The sequence below is a fragment of the Branchiostoma floridae genome, chromosome 19 (assembly GCF_000003815.2).
Source record: "Branchiostoma floridae strain S238N-H82 chromosome 19, Bfl_VNyyK, whole genome shotgun sequence".
In the NCBI taxonomy this organism is placed as follows: domain Eukaryota; kingdom Metazoa; phylum Chordata; class Leptocardii; order Amphioxiformes; family Branchiostomatidae; genus Branchiostoma; species Branchiostoma floridae.
The window spans coordinates 538,254-556,524 of record NC_049997.1 but is presented as its reverse complement, the minus strand read 5'-3'; the positions used below and the strand labels follow the sequence as shown (position 1 = coordinate 556,524).

The 18,271-nt window shown below is 38.8% G+C and overlaps 2 protein-coding genes across 3 annotated transcripts in view; both read left to right on the top strand.

Annotated features, from left to right (window-relative positions):
• The window catches only part of LOC118406608 (prostaglandin reductase 1-like), a 290,606-nt gene that overhangs the window by 225,527 nt on the left and 46,808 nt on the right, over nt 1-18,271 (top strand). The gene's annotated exons all lie outside the window — the stretch shown is intronic.
• Nucleotides 3,012-16,731, top strand: LOC118406606 (cytochrome P450 3A12-like). Its single transcript, XM_035806770.1, has 14 exons — nt 3,012-3,199; nt 7,744-7,840; nt 8,284-8,333; nt 8,483-8,579; nt 8,984-9,106; nt 10,953-11,041; nt 11,506-11,654; nt 12,339-12,472; nt 12,753-12,846; nt 13,025-13,185; nt 13,695-13,783; nt 14,169-14,306; nt 14,965-15,127; nt 15,697-16,731. Exons 1-14 carry the CDS (start codon nt 3,129-3,131, stop codon nt 15,775-15,777), a joined length of 1,536 nt encoding a protein of 511 aa, XP_035662663.1. The 5' UTR covers nt 3,012-3,128; the 3' UTR covers nt 15,778-16,731.

Below are 18,271 nucleotides of genomic sequence, written 5' to 3'. Positions count from 1 at the left end.
AGGTCAAGATCCGATAGGGACGATAGGTTTGGGAGATAGGAACTTATTGTACTCAGGACAACCGCACGTAGAACCCGTTGCTTAAGGTTTAGCTTACTTAGTGAAATTCTACCGTATGTTACGAGGGTGCTTCAAAAAGTAATGTCACCTAGTTTTGTAACAGGCTCATTTTTTCCTCGAATGAGATGAAATTTGGCACAAAGGTAAAGGCATATATTCTCTTGAGATTAGAATATCTCAATTTGTTGTTAAAATTTTTATGAGTGACTGAGTTGATTTCAAGATAACCATACCCCTGTAAGTTTGTCAGAAGATCAGTTCCTCTAGATCTGACCCTCTTATAACTACTGTAGGAAGTCGAAATTTCACCTGTATAATAACAAATGTCTCTGTAGGTTACATGCCAATTTTCATGTTGGAACTCTCAATGGTTCATATTTTACAGCTGCTAGAAAGGAGCGAGTTACTATATTACAGGCAGTTTGATTGATAGCCAAATACGTGGTTTATCTATCAAAGGTTTTGTAGACTAATTTTCCATCAACCAAAAGATACGAAACTTGGCACAGTTATTGGTTGTTTCAAGACCAAGAAGTGTGCAAAGTTTGATTTCTTTTTGTTTATTGAAAAGTCCACTACAGAAACTTTAATCAGTCCACCCCTGATTAACGGCACTGATGACCGGGGCCGTACCTCACTTCACCCAAGGAACGAAAAAAGAAAACATGATTGGGTTTCAAAGGTGAACATGTGCATGTGCCTTATGAAGAAATAGAACTTGATACATGTGCAATTTCAGCTTCATACAATAGCTACAAGTGATCAGTCAAGGACATTATCAATTGCACATAAATTGAACCTCTAATTTCTTTCGACGGGATAACAAGGGTGTGGTCAGCTAGAACTCGAGTCGGTCACTCATAAAAATGTGAACAACAAAGTGAGCTATAGCAATCTCAAAAGGAGATATGGCTTTACCTTTGTGTCAAATTTCAACTCATTCGATGAAAAAATGAGCCTGTTATGAAACTAGTGACATTACTTTTTGAAGCAGCCTCGTAGCAATCATTTTGTTGGCTTTTTTACTCTCGATCCGGACGCAGAAAACAGAAGTCAGAACAGAATGTTGTTGATTGATACGTCTTTCTTTATCCCACCGCCAGTATGGACAAGGATCGCTATACACCTTTCTCACGCGGCGGCCATGATAGATCGAAGACGAGGTCAATGAGGCAAACAGACAAACCTTATTTCTAAAATCAGCTCCCATTTAGTTTTCCACAAAACCACACACATTTTCACAATATAATATCAAATAATAAATATTATAACTAATGTTACGTACCAAAATATGTAGCAATTTAGAGCAACGTAGACTGATCCCAAAGTCCCTTAAGAGATGCAAAGTAAAAACATAATAATGCAAATATTTGACGGACCATTCTTATTGGTCACTTTCCTAATTGCCAGGCTTCCATTGCTTGAACTGCTAATTATGATGGACAGTCTGTTGTTTGCCTCATTGAACTCGTTTTAGATCTATCATGGCCGCCGCGTGAGAAAGGTGTATAAGGGGACGACACGATGCAACTATATTGAGGAGCTTTATTCCAACATGGCGATACCGTCGGAGTCGGTGGTCGGACTAACTCTAGGACCAAACCAACATAACATAGGGGTGTTATTCTAACTAAATACAACATTAACCAACATGGGTGGCGCACGACAGTGTGGGAGTTGTTAATTGAGAACACCGCCGGCCTGTAGGTGGAGTTGACAAGCAGTAAATGATCTCCCTCCGTTCGTGTAACATGTGTCACACTGGAAATAATATAGATGACAGCAGAGATCTAGGCATCACAACGCTAGCCAGAATAAGAGAAAAGCTTTCAGAGGGAATCAACAAACAGATGTAAAGGCTTTCTCCCGGTACATTCAGATTACAAAACACCTCCAGGTTTCTCCTGGTTTCTCCTGGATTCTCCTAGATTCTCCAGGTTTCTCCTGGTTTCTCCCAGTTTCTCCTGTATTCTCCTAGATTCTCCTAGTTTCTCCTGGTTTCTCCTAATTTCTCCTGTATTCTCCAGGTTTCTCCTCGTTTCTCCGGGTTTCTCCTCGTTTCTCCTGTATTCTCCTGGATTCTCCAGGTTGCTCCTAGTTTCTCCGGGTTTCTCCTGGTTTCTCCTGTATACTCCTGGATTCTCCTAGATTCTCCTGGTTTCTCCTGGTTTCTCCTGGATTCTCCTAGATTCTCCGGGTTTTCCTGGTTTCTCCTAGTTTCTCCTAGATTCTCCGGGTTTCTCCTGGTTTCTCCTGTATTCTCTTAGATTCTCCTGGTTTGTCCTGGTTTCTCCTGGATTCTTTTGGTCTTCTTGATGCATTCATAGTTATTTGCATGCATCTCTTTAATATTCTCGGGACAACTTAAATGATCCCTTTACTTTAAGGCCGGTGAGAGAGGTACCCCCCCTCCCTAAATGACTCTCCCCTAGCCTAGACTTATTTGAATGCATGTGTGACGTCACCGCTGGGGTGAGTTAGTTACAGCCTTTGCGTCACAACGCACTACTTGTAAACCAATCAGCGTTTAGACACTCAGCTCATATAAACCATAACTCTGTCACCAGGCAATGCATTTTTATTGCCACACTTTTTTACTGTTCGCTCTGGCCTCGTGGCTTCAGTCCAGAGACAGTGAATCGGAGCCGGGGTATGGAGAGCGCGGAGTCTGACATGTATGTGTCTGAATGTTTTATTCCCTCTTCTTGGCAAAATTAGGACACATCATGTGTTTCAGGGAAGGATCTAGGAAACAAAGTTGATTCTTGGGCCATAATACCCGGGCATGTTTTCATGATGATATCAGCATTTTTAAGCTGACTGTTTTTCTCACACAGAATGAGGTCATGTTACGTCATCAGTAAATGGAGGGTCAGCGCTATTTTTGTATGTCACGTCAGCTTCCTGTTTACACAAGCCAACGTGTATATAACGTGGTTGGATCAGGCAGCATACAGTACCTTACAGACGTCTCGACAAACCCTCAACATTCGAAGGCTCTACATCGTCCATATTTTCGACTCAAACGCAAGTTGTGAAGAAACCCGTATCACCGCTTGTCAATTGCCATGGCCCTGGAGGTCCTCCCTATCCCACTGACATGGACACTTCTTCCGGTCCTGGCTGTCCTGTTCTACCTGTAAGTGTCTATGTTTGTATTTCTGACTTGTACGGTATAACTTTATTATGATGGACTTACTGTGTTTTTATTATTTTGTATATTTCAAAATCTATCAAATGGAGGCATTTAGGCTAAAACCAAACTGACGGTAGTGTTCGAAGGATATATAAAGAAGTGAGGGAGGAAAGGGGGTAGTATGCAGAGCACATGCCGCCGACCTTTCGCCATGTAAACGTATAGTTGCCTGGACTCTGTCTGACCCCGACTCGAGCTGACCCCATTAACCGTTATCGTGCCCTTGCCATGAACCCAACGCCGTGGTCTCGGACACGGCAACCCGAGATATAATAACATGTTTGACAACAGAGGTTAGTGCTACAAATTAGGCTCCGAGTAACCCTATTCAGACTCTTTTTTATCTTCCATCCGTGTAGCTCACATGAACACACATTTTTTACGACCGATGTTCAGGTAAATTTAATCCATGACATATTTGAAGTCCCTAATTATAACAATATTTTGAAGTCATTCACTTTCCTGGATTGTCCTACGTTTCCTGAATAGGACTCATGTAAAGATTAAATGTAATCAACAAACCTTAAACAAACACAGTGTAAAGCATAAGGCCGGCGATTAAAGACTTCTGTTGTTAATGACAACAGTGAAAACTAGAAAGGCCGACATTTGCTTAAGAGCAAATACAGCATATTTCAGCCACACCCCTTCCCACGCAACATTGGACTGTTCCAAATCACCCCTGCGCAAAAATGGAACATCCTCTTAACAGTACATTATCCCCCAAAGTGGACTGGTATTGTGAATTGACTCCAGGTAAAAACAGAGCTTGCTTCTATTTTTCAGAAAATGACAATAATCACACCTTCCATTCAGAAATTTTCATCATGACTGAAAATTGTTGAATAACTTCATGTAATGTCATTAACAATTTTCAGTACGATAACTAGGTGTAAGTTTAAAAAAGTATAAGCTCCTTGTGATGTGGGTACATTTATTATTGCAGTGAACTTTTTTTTATTCAAGTAGGGCATACGATTTAATAATTATCAAGCAGGTGCAGGTACTGTAGGAGCGTTTGTTTTCTTCAAGCTGTAAAACTGTTAAACTGTTTTACTTTGTATGCAATCAGCCATCGAGCCTATTCTTATTTTAGTTTAACAACTTCCTGCCAGACCCGGAAGATGCGATTGAACCTTGTTCGAGGATTTATTTTCGTCTGTCTGGTCAGTCTGTTCATACCCTGGCGCTGAGAGTGTTTTATTGGGCTGAAACTCTGGCAGTTTAAAGTTACTTACAATTTAAATGTTCAAAGTTTATGTCAAACAACAACAGCACTAGGAAATGTGGCCACTATGGACAGGTGGTCACTATAGAGAAAATGCTGATCTATTGACTAGGAGCCATACGTTACACATGATTTCAGTACACTGATCATTAATCATATAAACATTGCACAGGTAAGCCAATTGTTTAGATGTACAATTAAGTTCAAATAATTCGAAGAAAAATATTGATGAGAAAATAATCATTCTCGCCACTGTCTAACTTATAATTACGTATCAAAACTAAACGCAGATTTTCTAACTAACGCACCTTTCGCCGACTTCATCAAAGGACCGCCGGCTATCAATCAAACACGGCTGTTGATTAGACTTAGAGTTTCAAACAGTCATGTGCTGTGTGCCAGTTGACAGCGAACTTCATGCTACGTGATGTTTTACATTGCTTGGACCTTCTTTCCTACAGCGGTGCTTCTACAAAATATTTAGACTGTAACACTGAGTCCCACATGTTTTATAGAATAGAATTTGACGCAGAACAGCGTTTTTTGCTGGGTATTTTTCTTGAGACATGTCCGTGGGAATATCAGGGGTGCAAAATATACCGTTATAAGACCGTCAACAACAGTCGCACGGAGCTAACAGCGCAGCGAAAATACCATCGCTAGCGTTTCAACTTCGGATAACAAGTTATAAGTACTGTTGAACTCAGTAACGTTAAAGTTTGTTTTTAGTTGCCTTTGACGGTTTGACCTGAAATAGTGTTACGCTAAACTCCTGAAGAGAAGTTAAGTGACTGCTGCGATTATCATTGATATGCCCCTAAGAACTGATACAATATAAAGCCTTCTGAATAGTCTAAAATGCGAGAGCCTTAGGCGGGCTTATGAATATTAATTAGCCTTTGGCCTCCTCTTCGCTGATTGGCTAGGTCTTTGATTCAATTAACTCTCCGGCTGACGCGCACAGGTGTGGCTCTGTGCGGGGTCACGGAAGGTCACGTCAGGAGGCCAAAAGAAAACAAATTTCCCCTCAGAAAAGTGCCAAAATTAATCATTTTAAAGTTTTTTATGTCAAATTTTTTACTTGAATCTTGTTACCAAGTATTTAATGCCTATCTAGACCAAATTTCAGGTCATTAAATTGTAATACCAGGGTACAGGAGCCAAAAGTGTCCTTTTTTGGTCAAAAATTGGCCAAAAATCGCAAAAATAAGCATTTTGTTGCACTGTACACCAAAAGTGTTATTGAATTTATATGAAGGGATTATTAAGGCACATCTGTGTCAAATTTCAGCTCATTCGGTTGCAATACCAAGGTAGAGGAGCCAAAAGTGTCCTTTTTTTGTCAAAAATTGGTAAAAAAAATCGCAAAAATAAGCACTTTGTTGTACTGTACACCAAAAGTGTTATTGAATTTATATGGGGGCATTATCAAGGCACATCTCTGTCAAATTTCAACTCATTTGGTTGTAATACCAGGGTACAGGGGCCAAAAGTGTCCTTTTTTGGTCAAAAATTGGTAAAAAAATCGCAAAAATAAGCATTTTGTGGTACTGTACACCAAAAGTATTATCCAATTTATATGAGGGCATTATCAAGGCACATCTCTGTCAAATTTCAGCTCATTTGGTTGTAATACCAGGGTACAGGGGCCGAAATATACAGTTTTGGTCTAAAATTGACCAAAAAATCTCAATAAAATCATTTTAGAGGCAGATATGAAAAAAAAACTGAGAAAAAAGCATCAAGGTATTGGCCCATTCTACCCCTGTGCCAAATTTCAGGTCATTTGGTCCAGGAACGCCGGCGGAGATGAATCACTTTGAAGATTTGACAGGAGAAAGAAAGAAAGAAAGAAAGAAACATTACGAATACAATATATTTCACCATACTATGTATGGCTGAAATATAATTAGTTAGCAGCTGCGATCTGTTTAGTAGGGCATGTTACCAATAGACATTTGTCCAAGAAGTGATCTATGTGCCAACACGTTCTATTAATTACCATTATGAAAATATATTTCAGCGTTTGTTGATAGAGATTACGATTTCATGTGCAAGTATTACAATATAGTAGAAGCCGTTTAATTGCAAACCACATTTCCCAGCGTATTTCGTGCAATTTTCCGGGTGGTGCAATAATGCGAAGTTATCCAGCTGGACCGCACCGTTTCGAGATTCGGGGATTCCATGCAATTAACAGAAGTGTGCGCTTATCCGTTGTGCAAGAAAGTAGCTTCTGCTGTATAATTATCATAACACAGTGCCGTTTTATTACTGAGAAATGTCATTTATATATTTTAAAGTAACTTTCCCCATTAGGAAAGGGTAGCCTCTCCCAAGCTCGAGCCTGTATAAAGGAATTGACAGAAAAGAATTTGCGACAGAAGTCCTTTTTTTTCTAAATTTTCCAGAATGTTTCGACTTAGTCGTTAATATAGCTTCTTTTCGTGTAACTTTACATTTTAGTTTACAATCTTTCGCTGCTATGATAAAAACACAGCGCACATATTATAGAACTAAAAAAAAAAACTTACTTTGACTGCCGGCCAGACTGGACTGCTGCAAAACTATTGTTAGTTACTAATTACACATTAACAAACAGATATGTACACATGAACAGATCTGTACACGTACACATGAATAGACCTTTTAAGATTAGCAAACCATTAGCAAGTTAATGCGAATTTCATCGGGAATTTGGAATCAAAGGTCGTTTTCATGTGTGGCTAGAGGCAGCCAACACCCGATTTGCTGAAAGTCTAAAGATGAGGTATTAGTTTCATAGAGTTAGTAGATCGTCATGACAATCTATACATTCCTTTGTGAGTTATGATGTTTTAAACTATTATATGCAACGAAACGCTAATGTTAAAAAGGCATAACCTTTTATGACCATAGCATGTTATTCATACACACGAGAAATGGAAACTGTTCTGCTGCCCATAAAAAGCCACTATTACATGATAAATCCATCCAAGTATATGAGGTAGCCGCGTACAATACTTTTATAACAATCATTTCATAGCTTCTGGAGTAATCTTGCTCAACCACAAACAGTTACATCGTTTCACATACTTTGTTCAAAGGCATATAAAGTTAATTTTTAGCAACATTGTAAAATGAACTTCAAAGAGGAACATTTTCGTGGATTGTTTTGACATGTATTTTCTTATCAGTCAAATGAAATTATTTGCTTATGAGACAATAAAAATGCAATACGTCGCTTTCTAATCCACCTTTATTTTCCTTCCTCCATCAGGTATGCTGTTCGCCCGTTGTTTATCTTTAGGAAAATGGGAGTCCCAGGACCAACCCCTGTACCGGTTATTGGGACTACTTACTTGACTGCGTTTTGGGTGAGCTATCGAGCTATCTGTATAGAAATAATTGTAGCAATGTGTATGTCCTTTCGTGAGAGGTTGGGCACAGTATCCTGAGCGCACCATTACCCACATAAAAGTTGGCTCTAAGAGCGTTTTCCGACATGGATAATTAGCTGCTCTCTCACACTATATGCCGGATTGACGGAGAAGGAGTGGGATTGGAGTTTTAATGCAAGGTATACTCAAACATTGGAAACCACGTGGAGGGAGGGTGGGTGGTTGAAACAGTGGAGCGAGTTGGTCGAAGAGGACAGCTTGAGAACACAACCTTGGTCGAGCGTGACTGACCTCGCAGTGGAGGCTCCTGGTCAATGTCACGTGAGGTCCAGGATTCCAGGCCGCTAATTATGTAATTTGAAATACGCTCAAATGTATCCATTTATTAATATAACTGCGTTTTTTCTCTTGCTGTGCAGGGATTTTACAACAATAACATTTCTGTCTCAGATGTGGGACCAGTCAAGGGGTGAGTGAATATAAGTCAGGATCAATATACAAATACACAATAACTGAATTTGTTTTGAACTTCTCCAAATGAATGTCATTATTCAGAATTTTTGTTTCTTCAAGTTCCCCACAGTTTATTCTTATTGTATCATATTGTGTTAACTACAGGTTCTTCAATGGGATGACTCCAGCTCTTGTAATAAGTGATGCAGAGATGATGAAGGAGATTTTTGTGAAACAGTTTCACAAATTCACCAACCGCCAGGTGGGTAACGTATTCATCATGCAATGATCTATTTTTATTGTCTACCCCCCTCCCCACAAAAATGTGCTTGATACTGAAGATTTCAAACTTGACAGCCGTCATTGAATAAAGGTACTCATTTTCACAGAGCCATAATTGCTTTCATTCTACCGACTTTTCCTGTGGGATATAGACGTTTGGGGTATTTACATTATTGTAAATTTGACCTATGGCTTCTTTGTGGTGACCGAGCGCGTATAATTTGACGCATAGGTGTGATAATTACTATTTACTTTATTTTGTTGGAGGTTTCCATTTTAAAAATTGACTACACCATAGTATCCTTGTTGTTATTAGTTTTTTTTTTACACGGCAATCTTTACTATTGCAAGCATCTAACATGTTAGAATTTCTGGTTTCTGCAGACAGACTCACAGATGATCAATGTGAAGCCCCTGAGCCGCATGGTGTTCCAGCTACTGGACGATGATTGGAAGAACGTACGGACAACACTTAGTCCGGCCTTCAGCAGCAGCAAACTCAGACAGGTACGTAGTACTATGTTATCTACGTTATCTACTCTCATTCTACACCATTGCTCCATTGCTATATTTCCACCGACGTTTTGGTGACCGTCTTCTTCTTCTTTATACATGCTTAACATCATTAGGCTAAGGGCTGCAAGCACAGTACGTAAGATGTACACACGGCTGTAAGTTTTTATCCATCACACCGCACCTTCGCACGTGTGGGGGTTCTTTAACGTGCCTGGGATATGGCTCTCCCCAGACACGGGACCTTCATTTAGCGTCATATCCGAGGGACGGCCCTATTAAGGTAGGATTTCAGGGTGGCTGAGGAGTTTTGGGGGGTGTTTTTGGTCTTCTAAAATTACCATCTTAGATAATGTATGGACCTTGATTTTTTCTAAGGTAGTACCCTAATGCATAAAGATAATTTATGCAAATTGGTATGATGTCACAATGACGTCATCAACTACTTTTAGGCCACGCCCATTTTTAGAAAAAAAAAGCCTAAAAAGCCTAAATTTTGACTTGTATTTTGTCTGTTATTATTGAAACTTTTCAGAAATGTGCATAATAGTGATTTGAATAGATCTGTGCGTGGATTTTATCAAACCTTGTCATGCTGATTTTTTATTAATTTTTTTCCTGAAATTTTAATTACCCCTTATGCTAACAGCATTTGGGAGCACTAAATAGCATTGTTTTGCGTCGGGAGCGCACGAAGTTTTTCCTTACAGGGTAAATTTCATAATAAAACTAATTTTACACATTTTCGATGAACATTTTTTAAAAAATTAGGCCGTAAAAATCAAGTTGTTGTGGTAGTAGTGACGTAATCCACTTTTACAGGTTGTAAAAAGACCAAAGTGATGTTTTTGAGGTCAAATTTGAATTCAGCATGTGCCAAAACCCCTGTAAACTAATTTTTTTTCTTGTATCTTCAAGGATAGGGAAAATATGGTGATTTTGCATATTTAATTAGTGGACTCTGATTTTATTACCCCTGGAACTCAATTATTCAGGATTATTCATCATTTCTGAACTAGATGTATAAATTTCAGGACAATAATTCAAATCAACATATTATAAAACCCCTGTACACCAATTTTTTTCCTTGTATCTTGTATGAGTACAGAGATATTGTAATCTTGCATATTTAATTAGCTGATCAAGAGAAATTATGCATAATTTTCAGGCCTTTCAATGGCCATAACTCTCTAACGGTATGTCCGATTTTGTTGAAATAAAAACAATTCTATTTGTTTTACTAAGACCTATCCAATGATATCAAGTTTTAAAAGTTATGATGAGTTTGAAATTTTTGCGTAATTTTAGACAGCTACTTTGACCTTGAATTTTGACAGACAAAAAGGAACATTTGATGGGAAAGTATGTTAGATTATGAAAATAGAATTACATAGAAAATAACATTGATAGTTATTTTTTGGAAAATATCATTTTGAAATTTTGCTCAGCCACCCTGAGATACTACCTTAAAAGCTAGGTACTCATCTTCACCTGAGTAAAGTGAAGAAAGCCGTGTTAAGTGCCTTTCCCAATGGCACAAGATCGGTGACACGCAGCCGGATTCGAACTCGAGACCTCTTGGTTGGAAGACAAACACGCTGCCGCTACGCCACGTGATCTCACGTCTGCCACCATTCTCAGTGCGATTCTGACTGGTTCACATTGTACTGCAGCACTAGGTGTCGTAGGTAACGTATTTCGGTACTTCAACTTGCTTATGGTAGCAGGGTACAGTATTCCTCCGCGACCCCCCGAAGTCAAAGACGTAGGGGTTAAAGAGTAGTGCGGCCGATTCTTTGTTTTAAATGCATTTGTCAGGATATGATTGATGTGTTTGCAGATGACAGGTGCCATGAACAGCTGTGCCGAGCAGCTGGTGGAGAATATAAGCAGCTTCGCGACAACAAAGGAGTCTTTTGATGTCAGGCAGTAAGAATATAATCTTTGATTTCTTCAAGACGTTACTATTTCGGGCTTCTAGATACATTTCACTTGCTGCATCTCCGGGGGATATTGTATATTTCATGAACTATCAAATTATCTATGTATTCGTATACTTACTTCGTGTATTCAGTAGTCACAGGTACGACTGTCTTACTAATCTGTGTTTAGAAAGAGACAGGAAAAAAACAATACCAATGAAATTTCTCATAGAGATAACAAAAATAAAAACGATTTTCAAATAAACTAATTGCATATAAATGTTCTCGAGAATTACGTCTACAGTGTCTGTCACGGTATCAAAGTGACGGGATGTGGTCAGTACTTAAACATTTAAGGGCTACGCTGCCTAGACTCCCATAGTTTCTTTTGTCGGCAGCAAATCTAGCCATCGAATAAGCCATCATACTTAGCTTGGAGCATCCATTAAACCATATTTTTCCTAACTCCAGGTTGACCGGTGCATTCACTATGGATGTCATCGCAAGGACCATCTTCGGTACTGAGATTAACTCACAGCGGAATCCGCAGGACCCGTTCGCCATCAATGCAAAGAAATCATCCAACATCAACTTCAATAGTCCACTAATCTGGCTCTACTGTGAGTTTCGTTTTTTTCCATTATTTTATTCTCTTATTGGTTCAATAAATTCTAAAATAATGTCAAGCTTGTTCAAATATATGTCGTTAATTAGAGCAGGAATTCGAAGTTTTGTCCGTTATAAAACAAAAAATTTGATTGCAATATAAATCTTTGAAAGTAGATATAAAACGAGCATATATGTGTTTTAGAATAAAATGGATACTAAATTGCCGTTGCCAAAGCCAAAAAAAGAAGATGTGATTTGAAAGAAAATAAGGATGCGCAATTCCGTATACAAAGCGTACTATTTAAGTCATCTGACCAATTCAAACGACCATTAAATTGGCATTTTAGAAGCAACTTTTCGCACGCTCGCGTCACTAGCTCAGTGTGACAAGTTATTCAGAGTAATATAACCAGCTGCTGCCGCGCCGTGTGCCTGCAAAGCTGATGTGCTATGCAGACTGTGATTGTGTCGGCTTTACATTACACAGATACATTTTTTTGCCAAGTAGATTACTAACACATTTCCATCCTATTTTGGAGACTCCTAAAGGACTTCTGGTATATGATGATATACACTTGGCTGGGAGTGAGGACGCCGCATTGAGTAGATGGCAATTATTTTATTCTCCTTTTATGGTTTCATAACTTAAAGATTTAACCAACGCCATGTCAATGACCTGCATCTCCCCTTTATAGTGCTGTTTCCCGGTACCATGAAAAGGATTTGTGAGTTACTCGACTACCAACTGTTCTTCCCTCGAGAGGCTACCGATTTCTTTAATGGAGTCATGGACCAACTCCTGGCTATGAGGGAGACTGATGGAGGAAAAGTATGTATTCTAACTCTTTATTCATTTTGGTTTCTTATAGGTAAACATATTTATCTCGAATTCTATTAATCCAATATCAAAGAAAGAAAGAAACATAAGGGAGTTTGTTATAATTAGTCTCTACCAGACTCCTATAGGTCGCTGGGAAAACCATAGAAATGGAACGAATAGAGAAGTAAGCCGGCCAGAGGAGTATGAGCCGGCTAGGGAACAGCTTGCGACCTACAAAGAACAGATCTGTGACCGAGTAAAGCCTTTTCTCTCACCTCTGTTTTCTCAGGGACGTGTAGACATGCTGCAGATAATGATTGATGCTCATAAGGAGAAGGACGAGGACAGCACGGACGGAGCAAAGGTTCACGGCAAGAAACAACGTATGAACTGTTCTAAAAGTATATGTTGGTGTAACTGTTGGCCTTCAATCTTTGGTCGATCATTATTAAGATACATATTTTCTATAGAACAAGGGTTTTGGAATACTTTATTTTTGCCAAGGCATTTTATAATTACAATGGGATCAAATAACTGCAGGCCGCGTTTCTTTCATTCCAGCTCTAACTAGAGACGACGTTGTTGCAAATGGAATCGGCTTCTTTAACGCGGGTTACGACACTGTGTCCATCACATTGTCCTTCCTGTTGTACCATCTGGCACTGGATCAGGAGATTCAGGACAAAGTCAGACAGGAGATTCATGACGTTACTGACGGTGAAGTACGTTCTCTTGTGATTTTTATGTACTGTGAGCTATTTCATTGTGGCATAGTATCTTTAATCAAATGGCTTTATGGGTCATTTTTACCCGTCACAATGCCTGGCACTTTGAGAAAAAGACTTACACCAGTTGCTAATCTGGAAACTACCAGTTGTAACGTCGATAAAGGTTAGACATCCATATTATACGACATGCCAAATATCAATTGCTGAAGAAACTGGAACATGAATGATTTACGACTAGACTTAGATATTGATTAAGATAAGTGAGAAGCAGCAATACATCAGACAATTTATATTTCTTACGTCTTTACAGTTTTTATCGTTTATTCTAAAGGAAATCTATTATTAAGCCCACAATTTGTACCCGAAATCAAGCACAAGAATGCACTTCTTATGTGGATTTCCCAAATTACGAAAGAAGAGTTGGGCTGTTTTCTTTTGTTTCATCGTAAAATTGATGGTCAAGAAGAAGCATCCATAGAGCTAAGCAAACATTTCCTCTACAGTCCCTGGTTGACTACGAGGCGGTGCAGAAGATGTCGTACCTTGAAATGTGTGTGATGGAGACCCTTCGCCTTTACTCCCTCGTACCATTGTGAGTGCTTACGTTTGTGGAATGGTTAACGTTTGACTTTAACACTGTAGGAAAACAAGTAACTAACTCACCAATCCAATTGGTAATTTGCCTCCAACATGCCTACTGTGATACTGATGCTGAACTTCCTTAACATATCTTGCGTTTTGCACATGTATAGTCGTGATAGTATGGTTTTGTATAGTCAATAAATATTCGCATTTGTATCGAATCGAATGGGGACACGAAAATTATTGAACACTAATGGGTATTTTGCAGTCTGCACCACAGTTATTATTACTATATTGACGTTGAATACATCCGGAATAAATTGGCACCTTATATTTGATATATGATGCACTTCCTTCTTGTGATATGATTGACCATAATGATTGTTCTCTTATAGCCTTGTTAGGGTTGCTGCTGAAGATGTTCAGCTGAAAGACTTGACCATCCCAAAGGGTATGGGGGTATCTGTGCCCGTCTTAGCCATTCACTATGACCCTGCACGTTGGCCAGAACCGAGGAAGTTCATTCCTGAAAGGTGAGTAGATTTATATCTTTATCCTTACTTAAACTCTATAGCAAATGGTTCGAATAGCAAATAGAAAAAAAAAATAGTTCGAAAATTATGGCAATAGCTGCAGGATTTGGAGAGTGTTTTTTTAGATAGCAATAAATAACACATTGTATAACATCCCTGTAGCTATTCACCACTTTAATCCAGCACCCATTCACCATACAGTTACCGGGCAAACAAAATATAGTCTCACTAATAACTTACTACAATGGAATCTCGACACATTCTATATCCAATCCAGTCTCGTGTTTCTTATTGTGTCAATCTTCGCAATTGCATTGAATTTCATTTTTTTCTACACATATTGTATTCTACAAATCGATTATTATCGTAACATCCCTTATCGTTAGGCAGAGCGGAAATATATATTTTTGTCACCAACATATGCGGACCGCTTCCTTAAAATTAACAGATGTAATGGGCTCTTCACGTGATCCACTAGTAGTTTTCTGGAAAGTAATGGAGGGAGTCGTATTTATAAAACTTGATGTATTGAAATATTATTAATTTACCTAAAATTTTAGCCACCGATTGCTGTAACTCAAGAGAAGCTTATCACTTTTAAGACAGTAACATTATTTTCAAACTTTTTAACATAAAACGCTTTCTGTTATTGTTGCAGGTTTACAAAGGAAGAGAGGGAGAAGCGGAACCCGTATGACTGGATGCCGTTCGGGGCAGGGCCGAGGAACTGTGTCGGAATGAGGCTGGCGATGATGGAGCTGAAGGTTGGAGTGGCGAAGATCCTGATGAAGTACCGCGTCACTACTGGACCTGATACACAGGTGAGACTACTTTCCACTGGCAGCGTGTACTGACCATTGTGCTACCAACATGGGATTTATATTACCCTCGATCTTCAGTTTGATAGTAAAGAAAAGTCATTCTTTATCTATGATTATTCGTAAGTTGTAAGTTAACCTGTCAATTTTAACCCCTCACAGAGTTTCGAGAAAATGGGGCTTAAAAGGGAACTTTTCCACAGAAGTCTATGAGGACTTCCCTTTTATTTCATTTTTTTTTGCTTTTAAACCTTGATTTATTCTTAAAATACAGTAGAAGCCAGTTAATTGAACAACGGATAATTGCACACTTTTTTTAATTGCACGAAATCCCAAAATTCTGTGGTGGTGCGGTCCAGCTAAATGACGTCGCTTTCTTGTACCATTCGGATAATTTAACGAAATGCATTGGCAAATTGGGTGTGCGATTAAGCGGCTTTTACTGTACATCAGGTGTTTGCTTCTTAAATATGCCTACATGTAGTTTGCAGTCTACTGGACTGATGTGTGTTGTATGTGTGTTATTTTGTAGTTGATTTCTGTTCATAAATTGCTTGCATCTGTTTTACCAGGTTCCTGTGAAGCTCAACAAATGGCAGCAGTTCCCCACACCTGAGAGTCCCATTCGACTAATGGTGGAGCCTGTGGAGTGATTACCATGTCTTCATTATCATAAGATGCCTTGGAAATTAGTGCGATTTAGTTGAGAGAAATGCACATATGAATCCAAGGTTGAACCAAGAAGAATAATAGATTAAATGATTAGATAATCAATTGAACTGTATCAACATATGACATTTAACTGCATAGATATTCAGTAATGGTTATCCTGAGATTTCTTGAACGTCGGCTAAAATAGAATAGATCGCCGTATGTATAGAAAGATAATTGCGAATGGGCAAATAAATGAATGGACGATGGTAGGAGGGAAGACAATGATAACGTATATCATGATTTGCCATCGTGCAGAATCTACTCTTGTTCAACGGTATCCCGCCCCCCATAATTTTCTCCGTAATGTTGATACAGTTGTAATAATTATTATTGTTCCTTTGTAGTTTTGCAATCTGTTTTTGTTTGCGGACTTTGTGTTTTGACTTTTGTTAATGAAATATCATTTCATATTTGATGAAAAAATTACCTATTTTTCGCAACTCCCCAAATGATTACTTAGTTATTATAAGCTTCGGTTCATATCGAATAGAAAAAATATGCACATTATTACGTCATGTTGATGTTTTATGAGTAACATCCTCGCTCGCATCAATTTCGGCATTTTTACAAAATCTCCAGCCATACTGTTAGTCGCAAATAGGCAAACATGTGCCTTAGATTGCAAATAAGATATTGGAAAAGTATACTATGGTCATAGAATGCTAACGAAAATTCAAAGAAAGTAAAAGGAAAACATTTGAAAGAATAAAAGTAAAGAGTCTGTTCAATTTTTCATTATTAACTCTATGTGTGAGGTCATTTATTATACCTTTACTAAAAGCAAGCATAAGGTGGCCAAACTACAAGAAGATGATTTGCAAAGGTGATATTCTGTCTGTTCTAGATATAATTTCTTGTTTACAAATCCTGGTGCTATAAAAGATTGAAGTTTGCTCTCATAGTTTTACTCGACTAACATAAAAGGGCCAATCTTTTTTTCATATTTTAATTTCATTTCTGGAATTAAAACATCACAAAGTCCTTTCCCAAGACACGATAACTCTTACTAATTGCAAATACCAAACGTGGCGAGTCTAAGAAAGTCACAGACTAATACCTGCAGTGAATGCTTTGTTGGTGGCATTTAAACACGCTTACGTGTCGTTTGGTCTCTGTCATTTACTGCGCCCTTACCAAATCCTTCCCCCTTTTTTTTCTTCCTCTCTACGGAAAATGTTCTGGTAAACTCATTACACATAGCAAAAGTCATACTAAAAGAGACCTAAAGCAAATATAACCGTCGGTCTCATGTAAGTGATCTTCACTGTTTGTTTTTTCTACTTCTATAGTGCTGCAATGCTAGTGTCTAGTAACAGGTCCAACCGGAATCGGGTGTTTCAGAGTCACTACAAAAAGGGTTCAAACATGCACAATACTGCTGTACTGAATTCTCCCTTTGTCCTGGTAAGGCTTAGGTCACATTTCCGAATCGGGGCAAGGGGGGTGTTGTTTAAGGACACAGAAAAATACACACAAATCATGCTCATGGCTATGTTTTCTTACGTTCTGCGGATTTTGGTGTCTTTTATATCATTCCTTTGGTTCCCCGGTCGGGCCCCGGTTTGTGAATGTGACCTCAGTCGTAGGTGTGCAGATGGATCGGAAACACCAGGCGTTCCGGGTCGACTTCCAGGGACACTTAATGATGCCTATTCTATTACCGCAAGACTTCCTTTAACAGACAGAAACACAAAGAAAATCAGCTAAAAACTAATACTAGTGAACAAAAGCATCTGCATTGTTGAGAGATATGGAAAAGTTAACAACTTACTGTCTAAAAGTCCTCCATTTATTTTTCTTCCTTATTCTCGGTCTCGGTCAGAAGTGCGTATACATTCAAGTCCGTATGAGGTCCGTATTGAAGTATCAGCCTCTACACCAGGAAACCAGGAAAACTCAAGACCTTGGACAAAATAGATGGATATAATGCTAAAGGAGTGTCGCAAACACACTCATCGGTCTGTTAGCTCCCCCGACATGACACATGTTATCCGTAGTGTCCATTTTCTACTACTTCCTATCTACCTGTGGATCGTTGTAGAGGCTAATAATTTCATACGGACCTCATACGGAATTGAATATAGGTGCCAGTGTGACTGCACATAAGGCCGTCACATAGTTAATCAACCGCCCCGAGGTGTATATCGTGTCATAACGCCTCGGCTTTTGCCATTACCACCGAATAAAACCACAGAGTGAGCGAATTTGTTTGGTACATACTGTCGTGAGGAGATTAAAGATTGCATTTTGAAACCAGAATTTCCACAAAAACATTTCAAAACATTGCAGTCTTTGGCTTTTTAGAACAACAGAACTCATTATCTATGTTAACAGAAGGAGCCATTCCCCCCTTGCAGGCTGTACTTATTGTCTCTGCTCTGGCATATGTTTCGCTCCTTTTGATTAGCCAATGCCTTTCTTTCTGTGTGTATC

Excerpts from the sequence above, each read along its gene's own strand:
- LOC118406606 (XM_035806770.1), top strand. The coding sequence starts at position 3,129 with ATGGCCCTGGAGGTCCTCCCTATCCCACTGACATGGACACTTCTTCCG. Across the intron at positions 13,784-14,168 it reads CTTTACTCCCTCGTACCATT|CCTTGTTAGGGTTGCTGCTG; the intron begins GTGAGTGCTTAC and ends GTTCTCTTATAG. Across the intron at positions 14,307-14,964 it reads AGGAAGTTCATTCCTGAAAG|GTTTACAAAGGAAGAGAGGG; the intron begins GTGAGTAGATTT and ends TTATTGTTGCAG.